The following is a 13,986-nucleotide window of genomic DNA, read 5'->3' as shown; positions in this document are numbered from 1 at the left end:
ACAGTATGGGAATTCCAGTCAATACGTAGAAAGTTAAAATCACCTACAAACACAACCTTATGTTTCCTGCAAAAGTCTGTGACCTCTCTACAAATCTGTTTCTCTAAACCCTGCAACTGTTGGGAGGTCTATAATATAATCCCATTAACATAGCCATATCTTTCTTATTCCCCAGTTCTGCCCATAAAGCCTCACTAGAAAAGCTCCCTAGTCTGTCCTGTCTGAGCACTGCTATGACATTTTTCCCAACTAGTAATGCCACCCCCTTTAATCCCACCTGCTCTGTCACACCTAAAACAATGGAACCCTGGAACATTGAGCTACCAGTCCTGTCCCTCCTGTGACCAAGTCTCACTTGCCATGTTGCCTCTCCACTCTCAGTCCTGGTACAGAACCTAAAACATCAATAATTTTTTTCCTCTCACAGATGCTGCTTGATGCATTAGTTCCTCCAGTTTATTACCCAGTGCGTGTAAGTCAGTCCATGAAGCAGCGGGAGTATTTAAAAGTGAACAGTTTGTGGGAGTCGGCCATTTTTCTTGGCGGTTGATCGGGACAGGACTGCGCAAGTGCGTGTAAGTCAGTCAGTGAAGCAGCGGGAGTATTTAAAAGAGAGCAGTTTGATGGAGTGGGCGACGGAGTAGAGGGAGATAGAGTAGGAAGGCTTTGGCTCGAGAGGCTTCGGCAAGCAGAGGCTGAGGACGAGCTTCACTCCAAGTGAGGTAAGGCCGGGTAAGTTCCTTTAAAAGGAGAACAGTCTGCAGCGGTATTTTATTTGAAGCAAGGAAGGCGGTGAGGCTGTGGCGTATTGGGTAGGTCATGACAGCTAAGATCAGACCCGTGGTTTGTTCCTCCTGCAACATGTGGGAAATCAGGGATACTTCCAGTGTCCCTGACGACTATGTGTGCAGGAAATGTGTCCAGCTGCAGCTTCTGGCAGACCGCGTTGAGCAGCTGAAGCTGCGATTGGATTCATACTGGAGCATCCGCGATGCTGAGAAAGTCGTGAATAGCACGTTCAGTGAGTTGGACACACCGCAGGTAAAGGCTACACAGGCAGAAAGGGAATGGGTGGCCACTAAACAGCGTAGCAGTAGGCAGGTAGTGCAGGAGTCCCCTGAGGTCATTTCCCTCCTAAGCAGATATACTGTTTTGGATACTTTGGGGGAGATGTCTCATCAAGGGAAGGCAGCAGCATCCGAGTTCCCGGCACCATGGATGGCTCTGCGGCACAGGAGGGAAGGAAAAAGAGTGAGAGAGCTATAGTGATAGGGGATTTGATTATAAGGGGAATAGATAGGCGTTTCTGCGGCCGCAAATGAGACTCCAGGACGGTATGTTACCTCCCTGGTGCAAGGGTCAAGGATATCTCTGAGCGGCTACAGGAAATTCTGAAGTGGGAGGGTGAACAGCCAGTGGTCATGCTGCACATAGGTGCCGACGATATAAGTGAAAAACGGGTTGAGGTCCTACAAGGTGAATTTAGGGAGTTAGGAGATAAACTAAAAAGTAGGACCACAAAGGTAATAATCTCTGGATTACTACCAGTGCCACGAGCCAGTCAGAGTAGAAATAGGAGGATATTTCGGATGAATACGTGGCTTGAAAAATGGTGCAAGGGGGAGGGATTCAAATTTCTGGGGCACTGGAACTAGTTCTGGAGGAGGTGGGACCAGTACAAACAGGACGGTCTGCACCTGGGCTGGACTGGAACCAATGTCCTAGGGGGAGCGTTTGCTACTGTTGTTCAGGAGGATTTAAACTAATATGGCAGGGGGATGGGAACAAGTGCAGAGAGACATAGGGGTGTAAAATGAGGGTAGAAGCAAAAAGTAGTAAGGTGAAAAGTAGAAGTGGCAGGCCGGCAAATCCAGGGCAAAAATCAAAAAGGACCACTTTTCAACATAATTGTATAAGGGCTAAGAGTGTTGTAAAAGCAAGCCTGAAGGCTTTGTGTGTCAATGCAAGGTGCATTCGTAACAAGGTGGATGAATTGAATGTGCAGATAGTTATTAATGAATATGATATAGTTGGGATCACAGAGACATGGCTCCAGGGTGACCAAGGATGGGAGCTCAACATTCAGGGATATTCAATATTCCAGAGGGATAGACATGAAAGAAAAGGAGGTGGGGTGGCGTTGTTGGTTAGAGAGGAGATTAATGCAATAGAAAGGAAGGACATTAGCCGGGAGGATGTGGAATCTATATGGGTAGAGCTGCATAACACTAAGGGTCAGAAAACGCTGGTGAGAGTTGTGTACAGGCGACCTAACAGTAGTAGTGAGGTTGGGGATGGTATTAAACAGGAAATTAGAAATGCGTGCAATAAAGGAACAGCAGTTATAATGAGCGACTTCAATCTACATATAGATTGGGACAATCAAATTGGTGAGGGTGCTGAGGAAGAGGATTTCTTGGAATGTATGCGGGATAGTTTTCTGAACCAACATGTCGAGGAACCAACTAGAGAGCAGGCCATTCTGGACTGGGTATTGAGCAATGAGGAAGGGTTAGTTAGCAATCTTGTCTGCAAGGCCCTTTGGGTAAGAGTGACCATAATATGGTGGAATTCTTCATTAAGATGGAGAGTGACATAGTTAATTCAGTAACAAAGGTTCTGAACTTAAAGAAGGGTCTTTGAAGGTATGAGACGTGAATTAGCTAAGATAGACTGGCAAATGATACTTAAAGGGTTGACAGTGGATATGCAATGGCAAGCATTTAAAGATCACATGGATGAACTGCAACAATTGTTCATCCCAGTTTGGCAAAAGAATAAACCAGGGAAGGTAGTGCACCCATGGCTGACAAGGGAAATTAGGATAGTATCAATTCCAAAGAAGAAACATACAAATTAGCCAGAAAAAGCGGCACACCTGAGGACTGGGAGAAATTCAGAGTCCAGCAGAGGAGGACAAAGGGCTTAATTAGGAAAGGGAAAAAAGATTATGAGAGAAAGCTGGCAGGGAACATAAAAACTGACTGTAAAAGCTTTTATAGATATGTGAAAAGAAAAAGATTGGTTAAGACAAATGTAGGTCCCTTACAGTCAGAAACAGGGGAATTGATTATGGGGAGCAAGGACATGGCAGACCAATTGAATAACTACTTTGGTTCTGTCTTCACTAAGGAGGACATAAATAATCTTCCGGAAATAGTAGGGGACCGAGAGTCTAGTGAGATGGAGGAACTGAGGGAAATACATGTTAGTAGGGAAATGGTGTTAGGTAAATTGAAGGGATTAAAGGCAGATGATTCCCCAGGGCCAGATGGTCTGCATCCCAGAGTGTTTAAGGAAGTAGCACAAGAAATAGTGGATGCATTAGTGATAATTTTTCAAAACTCTTTAGATTCTGGATTAGTTCCTGAGGATTGGAGGGTGGCCAATGTAACCCCGCTTTTTAAAAAAGGAGAGAGAGAGAAACCGGGGAATTATAGACCGGTAAGCCTGACACCGGTGGTGGGGAAAATGCTAGAGTCAGTTATCAAAGATGTGATAACAGCACATTTGGAAAGCAGTGAAATCATTGGACAAAGTCAGCATGGATTTGTGAAAGGAAAATCATGTCTGATGAATCTCATAGAATTTTTTGAGGATGTAACTAGTAGTGTGGATGGGGGAGAACCAGTGGATGTGGTATATTTGGATTTTCAAAAGGTTTTCGACAAGGTCCCACACAGAAGATTAGTGTGCAAACTTAAAGCACACGGTATTGGGGATATGGTATTGATGTGGATAGAGAATTGGTTGGCAGACAGGAAGCAATGAGTGGGAATAACGGGATCTTTTCAGAATGGCGGGCAGTGACGAGTGGGGTACTGCAAGGCTCAGTGCTGGGACCCCAGTTGTTTACAATAAATATTAATGACTTAGACGAGGGAATTAAATGCAGCATCTCCAAGTTTGCGGATGACACGAAGCTGGGTGGCAGTGTTAGCTGTGAGGAGGATGCTAAGAGGATGCAGGGTGACTTGGATAGGTGAGGTGAGTGGGCAAATTCATGGCAGATGCAATTTAATGTGGATAAATGTGAGGTTATCCACTTTGGTGGCAAGAACAGGAAAACAGATTATTATCTGAATGGTGGCCGATTAGGAAAAGGGGAGGTGCAACGAGACCTGGGTGTCATTGTACACCAGTCATTGAAAGTGGGCATGCAGGTACAGCAGGCGGTGAAAAAGGCGAATGGTATGCTGGCATTCGTAAGCAAGAGGATTCGAGTACAGGAACAGGGAGGTACTTCTGCAGTTGTACAAGGCCTTGGTGAGACAACACCTAGAGTATTGTGTACAGTTTTGGTCCCCTAATCTGAGGAAAGACATTCTTGCCATAGAGGGAGTACAAAGAAGGTTCAGCAGATTCCTGGGATGGCTGGACTTTCATATGATGAAAGACTGGATCGGCTAGGCTTATACTCTCTGGAATTTAGAAGATTGAGGGGGGCTCTTATTGAAACGTATAAAATTCTAAAGGGATTAGACAGGCTAGATGTAGGAAGATCGTTCCCAATGTTGGGGAAGTCCAGCACGAGGGGTCACAGTTTGAGGATAAAAGGGAAGCCTTTTAGGACCGAGATGAGGAAAAACTTCTTCACACAGAGAGTGGTGAATCTGTGGAATTCTCTGCCACAGGAAACAGTTGAGGCCAGTTCATTGGCTATACTTAAGAGGGAGTTAGATAAGGCCCTTGTGGCTAAAGGGATCAGGGGGTATGGAGAGAAGGCAGGTACAGGGTTGTGAGTTGGGTGATCAGCCATGATCGTACTGAACGGCGGTGCAGGCTCGACGGGCCGAATGGCCTACTCCTGCACCCATTTTCTATGTTTCTATTTGTTGTTCCAGATTCCAGCATCTAATGTTTTTTGTGTCTGCCTCAACCACACACGAGGTTGACAGAAAATGAGGATGGAGGAATAGGTTGCTTAACAAAAACAGAAGGTCAGATTGTTATTAAGGCATCCGTTAGTCTTGTGAGACCATGGATCTGCGCCTGGAAAGTCTTCACTCTCCAGGGCGCAGGCCTGGGCAAGGTTGTATGGAAGACAGGCAGTTGCCCATGCTGCAAGTCTCCCCTCTCCACGACACCGATGTTGTCCAAGGGAAGGGCATTAGGACCCATACAGCTTGGCACTGGTGTCATCGCAGAGCACTGTGTGGTTAAGTGCCTTGCTCAAGGACACAACAAGCTGCCTCGTCTGGGGCTCGAACTCACGACCTTCAGGTCGCTAGTCCAATGCCTTAACCACTTGGCCATGTGCCCACATTCAGATTGTTAACACAAGTAAGAAAGAGGGTGATTGAAAACCATTCAGAGATGTATGCAAAGAGAGAAAGCACAACACCAACAGCAATAACAAAAGGAAAAACAAAAATATTCTCCAGCCACCTAACCAGGAAAAGCATCATCACAGGAGAGGAGAAATTCACAAGAGAAGAAAAAGAAAATCAGATGGACACAGAGTACATGTCTGAGTTGCTAAATGATCACTTTACATCAGCCTTTCCTCAGGAAGATACTGTTGGAAGCTCAGTATATTGCCAAGACTTTGGATGGACTGAAATAAAGATAAACTACAGGAAAGGTTAACCACAATGCAAGTGGGCAAGACTTCTGATCCAGATGGGAGTCAATCTTGGTTGCAAAGGACAAAGAATCAGCGTCATAATGGACATCATGGTAGAGTCTAAAGGTGGCTAGGGATAATTTTTAGTGAGGCACTGGTTTTGTTTCCAAATTACTGCAGGTTCAGCAAAGGTGCCATTAGCTTGGAAAATAGCATATGTAACATATAAAAAAATGGGAGAGAGTAAGAATTAACTAGCAACACATCACAGCAAAAATGCTAAAATTATTATTAAAAGTGTTATAATAGGGCACTTGAAAATTCAAAGCATCTTTTGTGTAAAGAAAATCCTGTTTGACAAAATTTTGGAGCTTTATGAATAGGTAATACACAAATTCAAATTTCCAGAAAGTAAAGTTAGGTGCCACACCAAAGATTATAGTAAAAAAAAAAGCTTACAGTTTAAGAGACAATATATTGGTAGGAATGAAATATTCATGCTAGCTAACAGGAGATAGAGAGCAGATGTATTTTTTTACATTGGCAAGATAACAAAAAGTGTGGAGCTGGCACCTTAACTTTTTAAAATTTAGATGAATGAACCTACTGCCACTGCGTGAAGATAGGAGGAAAGGAAAGCGTGAAGCAGATAGAGGAGACTAAAAAGGGGTAGGATAGATGGGCAGAGACAGATCATCAGAAGGGATTCTGCATGTGTTGAAAATCTTGAGTAACACATACAAAATGCTGGAGGACCTCAGCAAGCCAGGCAGCATATAAGGTGGGGAATAAACAGCTGATGTTAGGGTCCAAGACCCTTCGTCAGGTTTGGAAAGGTAAGATGGGGCAAAAGATCTGGCAAATGGAGTATGATGTGGAAAAGTATAAAACTGAAGAAATTTAAAATATGCATTATCTAGGGAGGCATGGTAGCGTAGTGGTTAGCACAAAGCTTTACAGTGCAGGTGACCGGGGGGTTCAGATCCCGTCACTGCTTCTAAGGAGTGGGTTTCACTCCAGGTGCTCCGGTTTCCTCCCACAGTCCAAAGATGTATCCATTGTTAGGTTAATTTGTCATTGTAAATTGTCCCATGATTAATAAAAAATGAACCTTGAGTGATTGTAGAGCAGGGGCCCACAACCATTTTTGCACTGTGGACCAGTTTAATATTGACAATATTCTTGTGGTCCAGCCGATGGGGGCTGGGGGGTGTTAATCACGACCGGAATATAGGTGATAAGTCAACTATAAGTCACTGATAAGTGGCCAATACACTCAAATTTGTTTCTAAAAGGGTTTATCTAACTAATATAACATCAAACACACAGAGCATATTTTCCTCTCATGAATATAGTGATAAGTCAATTATAAGTCAATAGCATCATAACATCTTAAGTAACGTTTGGATATTAAACACACAGCGCATATTTTCCTCGTATGAACATATAAAATCATTGCAACATACCAATATCGCTGAATCAGTGGGAGCCCTGGGCTTGTTTTCCTGCAACAAGACGGTCCCATCGAGGGGTGATGGGAGACAGCGATACTCGAAGGGGGTTCCTTATGTCCTGTCTATTCCGCAATTTAGTTTTTGTCGCTTTCATTGCAGAAAACCCCACTTCGCAGAGATATGATGTTCGAAATGGAAACAACATATTCAGTGCTTTTGTGGCTATCTCACGATATTCAGCCTTGACTTTAATCCAGAATGCCAGCAGAGATGTTACGTCAAACATACTTTTCAGCTCAACGTCATTTGCAAGCTCGAGGAGTTGATCTTCTTCCTGCGCTGACATGGATGATTCACTGGGATATTAACAAATGGGTCACGGACTCGTTCCTTTGCACGTCTTGGGTCATTTGCGGTTGGGAAGTAACGCTCGAATTCTGTCGACAGCGAAGATAGGTGATCACGCACCAGCTGTGAGAAGGACAGTGCAGCCTCAGTCTCTCCCAAAATCCCAGCTAATGTTGGGAACATGTCAAATATGCCCCTGTCCACTCGCCGTCGCCACAGTTCCAGTCTGGCTTTGAAAGCAGACACTTTATCTGCCAACTTGAAGACAGTTGTCATTCGCCCCTGAAGTGACAAATTAAGTTCACTGAGCAGGTTGAAGGTGTCACACAGATAAGCGAGTTTTGCTATCCACTCCTCGTCACTGAAGTGTGCTGCCAGTGGTGACTTTTTTCCTGAAAGAAATCTCTGTAGCTGCTCCCTTAACTCAAAAACCCTGGCCAGGGCTCTCCCCCTCGATAGCCACCTGACTTCAGTGTGCAAGAGAAGGTATTTGTGTTCTGCATCCATTTCCTCACAAAGCTGCTCAAACAGACGTGAGTTAAGGGCTTTTACTTTGATGTGATTGATAACTTCAACAACATCACTCAATATGCTGTTAAGATCAGGTGACATTTTTCAGCTAGCCAGCACTTCCCTGTGTATGACACAGTGTGTAGACTGGCATTCAGGAGCAACCTCTTTGACTCGGGTATTGAAACCAGACAGCCATCCAGTCATAGCTGCAGCTCCGTCTGTGCATATTCCAACACAGAATGACCAGCAACACACATAACAGTTGCTGACGAACGCAGCAGGCCAGGCAGCATCTCTAGGAAGAGGTACAGGACTAACTGAAAGAAGAGCTCTTCTTTCAGTTAGTCCTGACGAAGGGTCTCAGCCCGAAACGTCGGCTGTACCTCTTCCTAGAGATGCTGCCTGGAATGCTGCGTTCACCAGCAACTTTTGTGTGTGTTAATTGAAATTCCAGCATCTGCAGATTTCCTCATGTTTACAGAATGACCAGTCCAGTTTGCCTGACATGTAGTCATTCAAAGACTTGAAATAGTTCTGCCCCAGTTGTGTTAGTTGGCAGCAGCAGTGCACACAACATACCCTCATGCACATCATCTTGAAATATATATCGCACATAAACCAACAGTATTGCCTTGTTGTCGACATCGGTAGACTCATCGACCTGGATAGCATACCATGGTGACTCGTTAAGCCATTCCAACAGCTGTGCTTCGATGTCCTCCGCTATGTCATCGATTCTCCTTGAAACTGTGGTAGCTGAAAGAGAAACCTGTGCCATCTTGTTAGCTGCAGCTTCTCCCAACAGTTCATGGCACATGTCCTTGGCAGCAGGCAGAGTCAATTCTTCACCAACAGTGAAAGGCTTCTTTGCCATAGCAATACGGCCAGCCACTAAGTATGACGCTCTCAGAGCAGCAGCATTTGTGGAGGTGGTGGCTCTCAGCACTTCTGTCCCGCTTGCTCACGTTTTTTCCGCTCAAAAAACTCAACGGGTTTGTCTTTTAAGTGCAGAGTGCTTGGGCTCAAGGTGCCAAAGCAGTTTTGAGGGCTTCATTCCCTCATTAGACATCTTGTCTCCACATATCATACACAGGGGGCTTGGAGCGTGTGAGTCACCGGTCGCAATAAAGTCATATTTTATGTACGACTCATCATATTTTCTGTTGAAGGAAGCTTTCCTTTTTTTTTGCAGTCTCGGCCTCAGCTGTCTCTGCATTATCATCATCGTTCGGCCTTTTATGTCCCCTACCACCTCTTCCAAAGAAACTCTCAAGGAACGTTTGTTTTTTACTCATCGAATAGTTGTAGATTAATGACTGACTGATGACCTCGTGTGGGTTCAAGTTCAATGGTGGGCGTGACAGGGAATGAGGAAAGGTGCAGCTGACTCATATAGTTTCATATCACCAAATCATATCCTTTTTCTCATGGCCCGGTGGTTGGGGACCACTGTTGTAGAGCTCCAAGATACAGAGGGACCCAAGTTCCCTAGTATCTGATTCACAAAAGGCTGGTGTACTATTACTCAAGTATTTAAGAAAGATAAAAGATATTTTAATGTTGGGAACTAAACACATAAGTATGGAGGGTATGCTTTAGTGAAACCGTATGGTGCATCACATCTGCAGTATTATGTACTGTATTAGTGTCCTTTCTTAAAAGTATCATATATTTTTAATTCTGTGGTCGAAGTACAAGTAAAATGTACACAAAAGCAGGAAGGGAATGGGTGACTACCAGTACAATAGACGGCAGGTAATGCAGGAAACCCAGTGGCTATTGTACACACATCCTTCCCCAACTCCCAAAAGACCACGGAAGAATTTAATATAATACTACACAACAGCTAAAAAAAATTAATTAAAAATCTGCTGGGTTCTAATTACATCCAATAATCCAGAAAATCTACTACTCTGGCACTGAAGTTAACTCAGTGACAGTGCATTTTAAACAGAAATTGCTAAAGGCAATGGCAACGTGAACTTCAGAGGAAAATGTTAACAATGTGGAAGTATTAATTAATCATAAAGATTCGTCTTTATTTACCAGAACTTATCATAAAAACAGCTCGAAGCAAGCACATAAAATACAATGCTTGCACAGAAGTGGCATGTTGTTCCTCAGAATTTTCCCTTCAAAAGGTGCGACTTTCAAAGCAGAAACTTTCAGATCCTCCCTATTACATAAAAGAATTTTAAAGAAGCCTTGTATCCATTGTAGTTAATCAGAGGCATCACTGAAGACCATGCCATAAGCATTTTGAAAATGAAAAGCATCAATTGGATCTATTTCGAAATTGTAACCAATACCCTTCAAGATTCTGCTTATAACCATATCCCTACCCTACAACACTGGAAAGGACCTGCAAATGTGTTGACAATCTCAGGCTTTAAAACAACTTAAAAGAAGTGCATTTCTGCATATTACTCTCCTCATCAGCTGTTCCAGACATTCCGAAAGAAGTCTGGATAATTTCAAGTGCAGCTCAGTTACACAGAACATAGATTAAGGCCACATCCACACTACGCCGGATAATTTTGAAAACGCCGGTTTCGAGTAAAAATGACAGGCATCCACACTAAGCGTTTTTCAAAATATCTCCGTCCACATTAGACGGATATTTGGGCGAATCTCCTCCTACTGGGCATGCGCAAGACACACAGAAAACAAGCGAAGAGGAAACGATATACAGTGCGCGTTTGTCCAGTTACAGAGTAGAAAAACTTAAAAGGAATTGCTCTTGGCTCTCGCGCAGGAGGACTTAAAACTGAAAAAAAAATACTGGAGCATATGGAGGCAACCGACAGGGAGTCCACGGACAGTATAACCCAGCTGACGACGAACATTGCAAAATTAACTAACTTTGTTGCATTAATAAAGCACCTTGTTAAATGTATAAAACGTCTGCATCAGCGTTATCTTGTATTCCCATACAATGTTACATTAGGCTGTTACACATCTATTGTCAGAGAAGTACTTGCATGAATAGGTAAGCTACCTTCATACAAGCAAAGACAGAAAACAGGGCGAAGTGAGTATACTTATTCACTTCTTCACTTCATTGTTAAAACAACGAACATCTGTTCCAGCACGTCGTGACAGCGATTTTAGATAGTCAAAAAAGCTCACTTTACAATTTAACTCTCACGCTGTTCACATCAACTGCGCTTTATAACAGCCATCAGGCAGTGCTTGCGCAGTACCAAGCAGAAGCAGAAAAAAGCATTGTTGTTGAGGTGTTGTCATGACAATGTTTTTAAATCTCTCCGTTTACCCCGTACACACTATGCCGGATACTGAGTGTTTTCAGATTTATTCACTCTGGAGAGTGTTTTCGAAAATCTCCGTTTTCGGGGGCTGAAAACGCCGGCTCAGTGTGGATGGGAGGGCAAAACGAAGAGAAAAAGCTTCGTTTTCAAAATTATCCGGCGTAGTGTGGACGTACCCTCAGGCTACGTCCACACTAGACCAGATAATTTTGAAAACACCGGTTTTGCGTAAAAACAATAGGCGTCCACATCAGGCATTTTTGAAAATACCTCCATCCACATTAAAACAGGTATTTGGGCAAATGTCCTCCTACTAGGCATGCGCAGGACACATCTACAGAAAACAAGCGAAGAGGGAACGGTATACTTGGTGCGTGTTTGCCCAGTTACAGACTAGAAAAACTTAAAAGGAAATTGCCAAACAACAGACAGCTGTTGGCTCTCGCGCGGGAGGACTGAAAACTTAAAAAAAACAAATACTGGAGCATATGAAGGCAACTGTCTGGGAGTTCACAGACACTATGACCCGGCTGACAACGAACATTGAAAAACTGACTAACTCTGTTGCGGAGGGATTTGCAATGATGACGAATATGATGGCTCCCCCCACCCAGTACTTTTCACCGCCACAATACCAGCCTCACAGCCACTACAATAGCTACACATACGGACACACAGACCCCCGGGTGGCCCCACCAACATCTTCCCCACTCCCACAAAGGGCTCACCCTGGAAACATTTCCTACAGCCATAGTCTCTTCACCGATGAAAGGGACAACAGGATTTTTAAAACCTCCGATTACCCCGTACACACTACATCGCCCAACCGGCGTTTTTAGATTTAAACACACTGGAGAGTGTTTTAGAAAAGCTCCATTTTTGGGGGAGGAAAACACCGCTTCAGTGTCGACAGAGGGTCAAAATGAAGAGAAGCAGCTTCGGTTATGGATTTATCAGGTCTAGTGTGGACGTAGCCTAAAACTAATACTTATTCTAATTCAGTGCACTGTGTAATGATTTGATCTTTTTAACAGCATGTAAGACAAACATTTTCACTGCATCTTGGTACATATGACAACAATAAACAAGTACCAAGACACTATATTTTAAGACAAAAACCTTTAGGAACATTACAAACAGATATAGATGGGGTATTGTTCTCCAAGCTATAATGTAGAAATCCTGAACTCTATTGCAGCACTAAAGAAGTCAATATCTCCAACTAGGGTTGGAAAAGATTATAGTGTTCTGGATATACCACACTGTTGGTCCTTTAACAATGGATTGACAACAAATTATACTGACTGAAGGTTAAAAAAAAAATTGAGCAACGTAGTGGAGATTTTGTAAAAGGGTGAATGGAAAAGACTGAGCACAGTATCTCATCCACTGAGAAGAGTGTGAACGACCCTACGTTTACACGTAATGAACAAAATAAAAAAAAGTTATTTGAGTTAGAATTAAGATACCATTTAATTTAAAATGTTGCAATAGTTCAGTTCACACTGTAGTTTCATACGAAATTTTGACAAATATTTAAAATGAAAAATGTGAAAATAGTAAAAATGTGTTGGATGGGAAATATGCATTGTCACATATTAAAGATAATTAATAAGTCTGCACACGTTTTGAGCCCATGTTAGCAAACATGTCAACAGCACAAAGTTTGAGTTAAAGGCATGGCTAACTCAGAATATTTTCAGGAATTCTTGCTATGCTCTCAGTTAAAGAAACTAATTATACTCTAAAATAATAGCAATGACATAAATCAAGAAGTACCTCTCTTTTTCTAATTCTTCTAAGTACCCAGTGCTTTCTCTGCTTCCATTGATCAATCCTCTTCTTGGAATTGAACCACACTCTCCTGACTGACCAGACACTGATCCTTCTTGGCTTCCATATGAATGCAGCGACATCTTTGGCCTTAATTTTATTGCAGGTGAATTTACGCATTCCAAGTTCAGTTCTGAAAAATAAAATTATGCATATTATCAGCCATTTTGTAAAAAATGATTTGGGAATGATGATTATGAATTAAGAAAAAATCATCTAAAATCCATACAACTGTGAAAACATTCTTAAAATAACACAAATATAATGAATCTGAATACTCAGAAGAAACTATTCCAGAAATCTATAGGTACCGATGTGCACTATTATCACTAGTGCTACCTGACAGCACTGGTTCAGTGAAGAAAAAATGAAAACACATTATGATTAGTTCAAGTATCACAAAGGGCATTCATATCATATCATGTTACAGTTTGGCCCAGATGTGGACACTAAACCACAACTCCAGTTGAGGTGAGAAAGTGTTTCCCTCAAGAGCACTGCAACGTTTCACTAATTTGGAATTCATTGTCTTGCAGATGTGACAAAAGTACACATAGAAAAGATGTTGACTGTCCTGTGCTATTACCAGTGGGATCAACAGTTGATCTGCCACCTGTCTTCAGGAGAGAGATAAGTAAGACAATGGAGCAGCATTTGGAAATGTTAATGAAGAGACGAGAGAATTTAACAGAAGGAGACATCGGTCTGCGTATTGTCAAGACCAGCTCCTTTGATCCTGAACTGTTTGAAGGACAGGCGATACCCTAACAGGGGGATAAAAAGAGACAGGTTCGCTAAGGCAACAGACACCACACGAGACACCACGAGGTATCGAGACCCTGGAAGCGGTGCGCCCCCACAAGTCGGTGGGAGTTTTGGAGGGCTGATCACGGGACCAGCCACAGACACACAAGGTGGAAAGATTCGGTCGGCGGGAACCTGGTGCGTGTGTCCACCCTTGCCTGGGCGCCGGGTTTACCGCAGAGGAACGATCGTATCTGAA

The 13,986-nt window shown here is 43.1% G+C and overlaps 1 protein-coding gene across 1 annotated transcript in view; it reads right to left on the bottom strand.

Moving 5' to 3' along the window:
- The window catches only part of LOC140211554 (adenomatous polyposis coli protein-like), a 188,189-nt gene that overhangs the window by 74,936 nt on the left and 99,267 nt on the right, over window positions 1–13,986 (bottom strand). Inside the window, 1 exon segment of the mRNA XM_072281384.1 lies at window positions 12,930–13,116. Coding sequence (XP_072137485.1) covers window positions 12,930–13,116 — 187 coding nt within the window.

This window comes from Mobula birostris, chromosome 17 (genome assembly GCF_030028105.1).
Source record: "Mobula birostris isolate sMobBir1 chromosome 17, sMobBir1.hap1, whole genome shotgun sequence".
Classification (NCBI taxonomy): Eukaryota; Metazoa; Chordata; class Chondrichthyes; order Myliobatiformes; family Myliobatidae; genus Mobula; species Mobula birostris.
The sequence above is the reverse complement of the archived record's forward strand: the minus strand, read 5'-3'. Positions and strand labels throughout refer to the sequence as shown.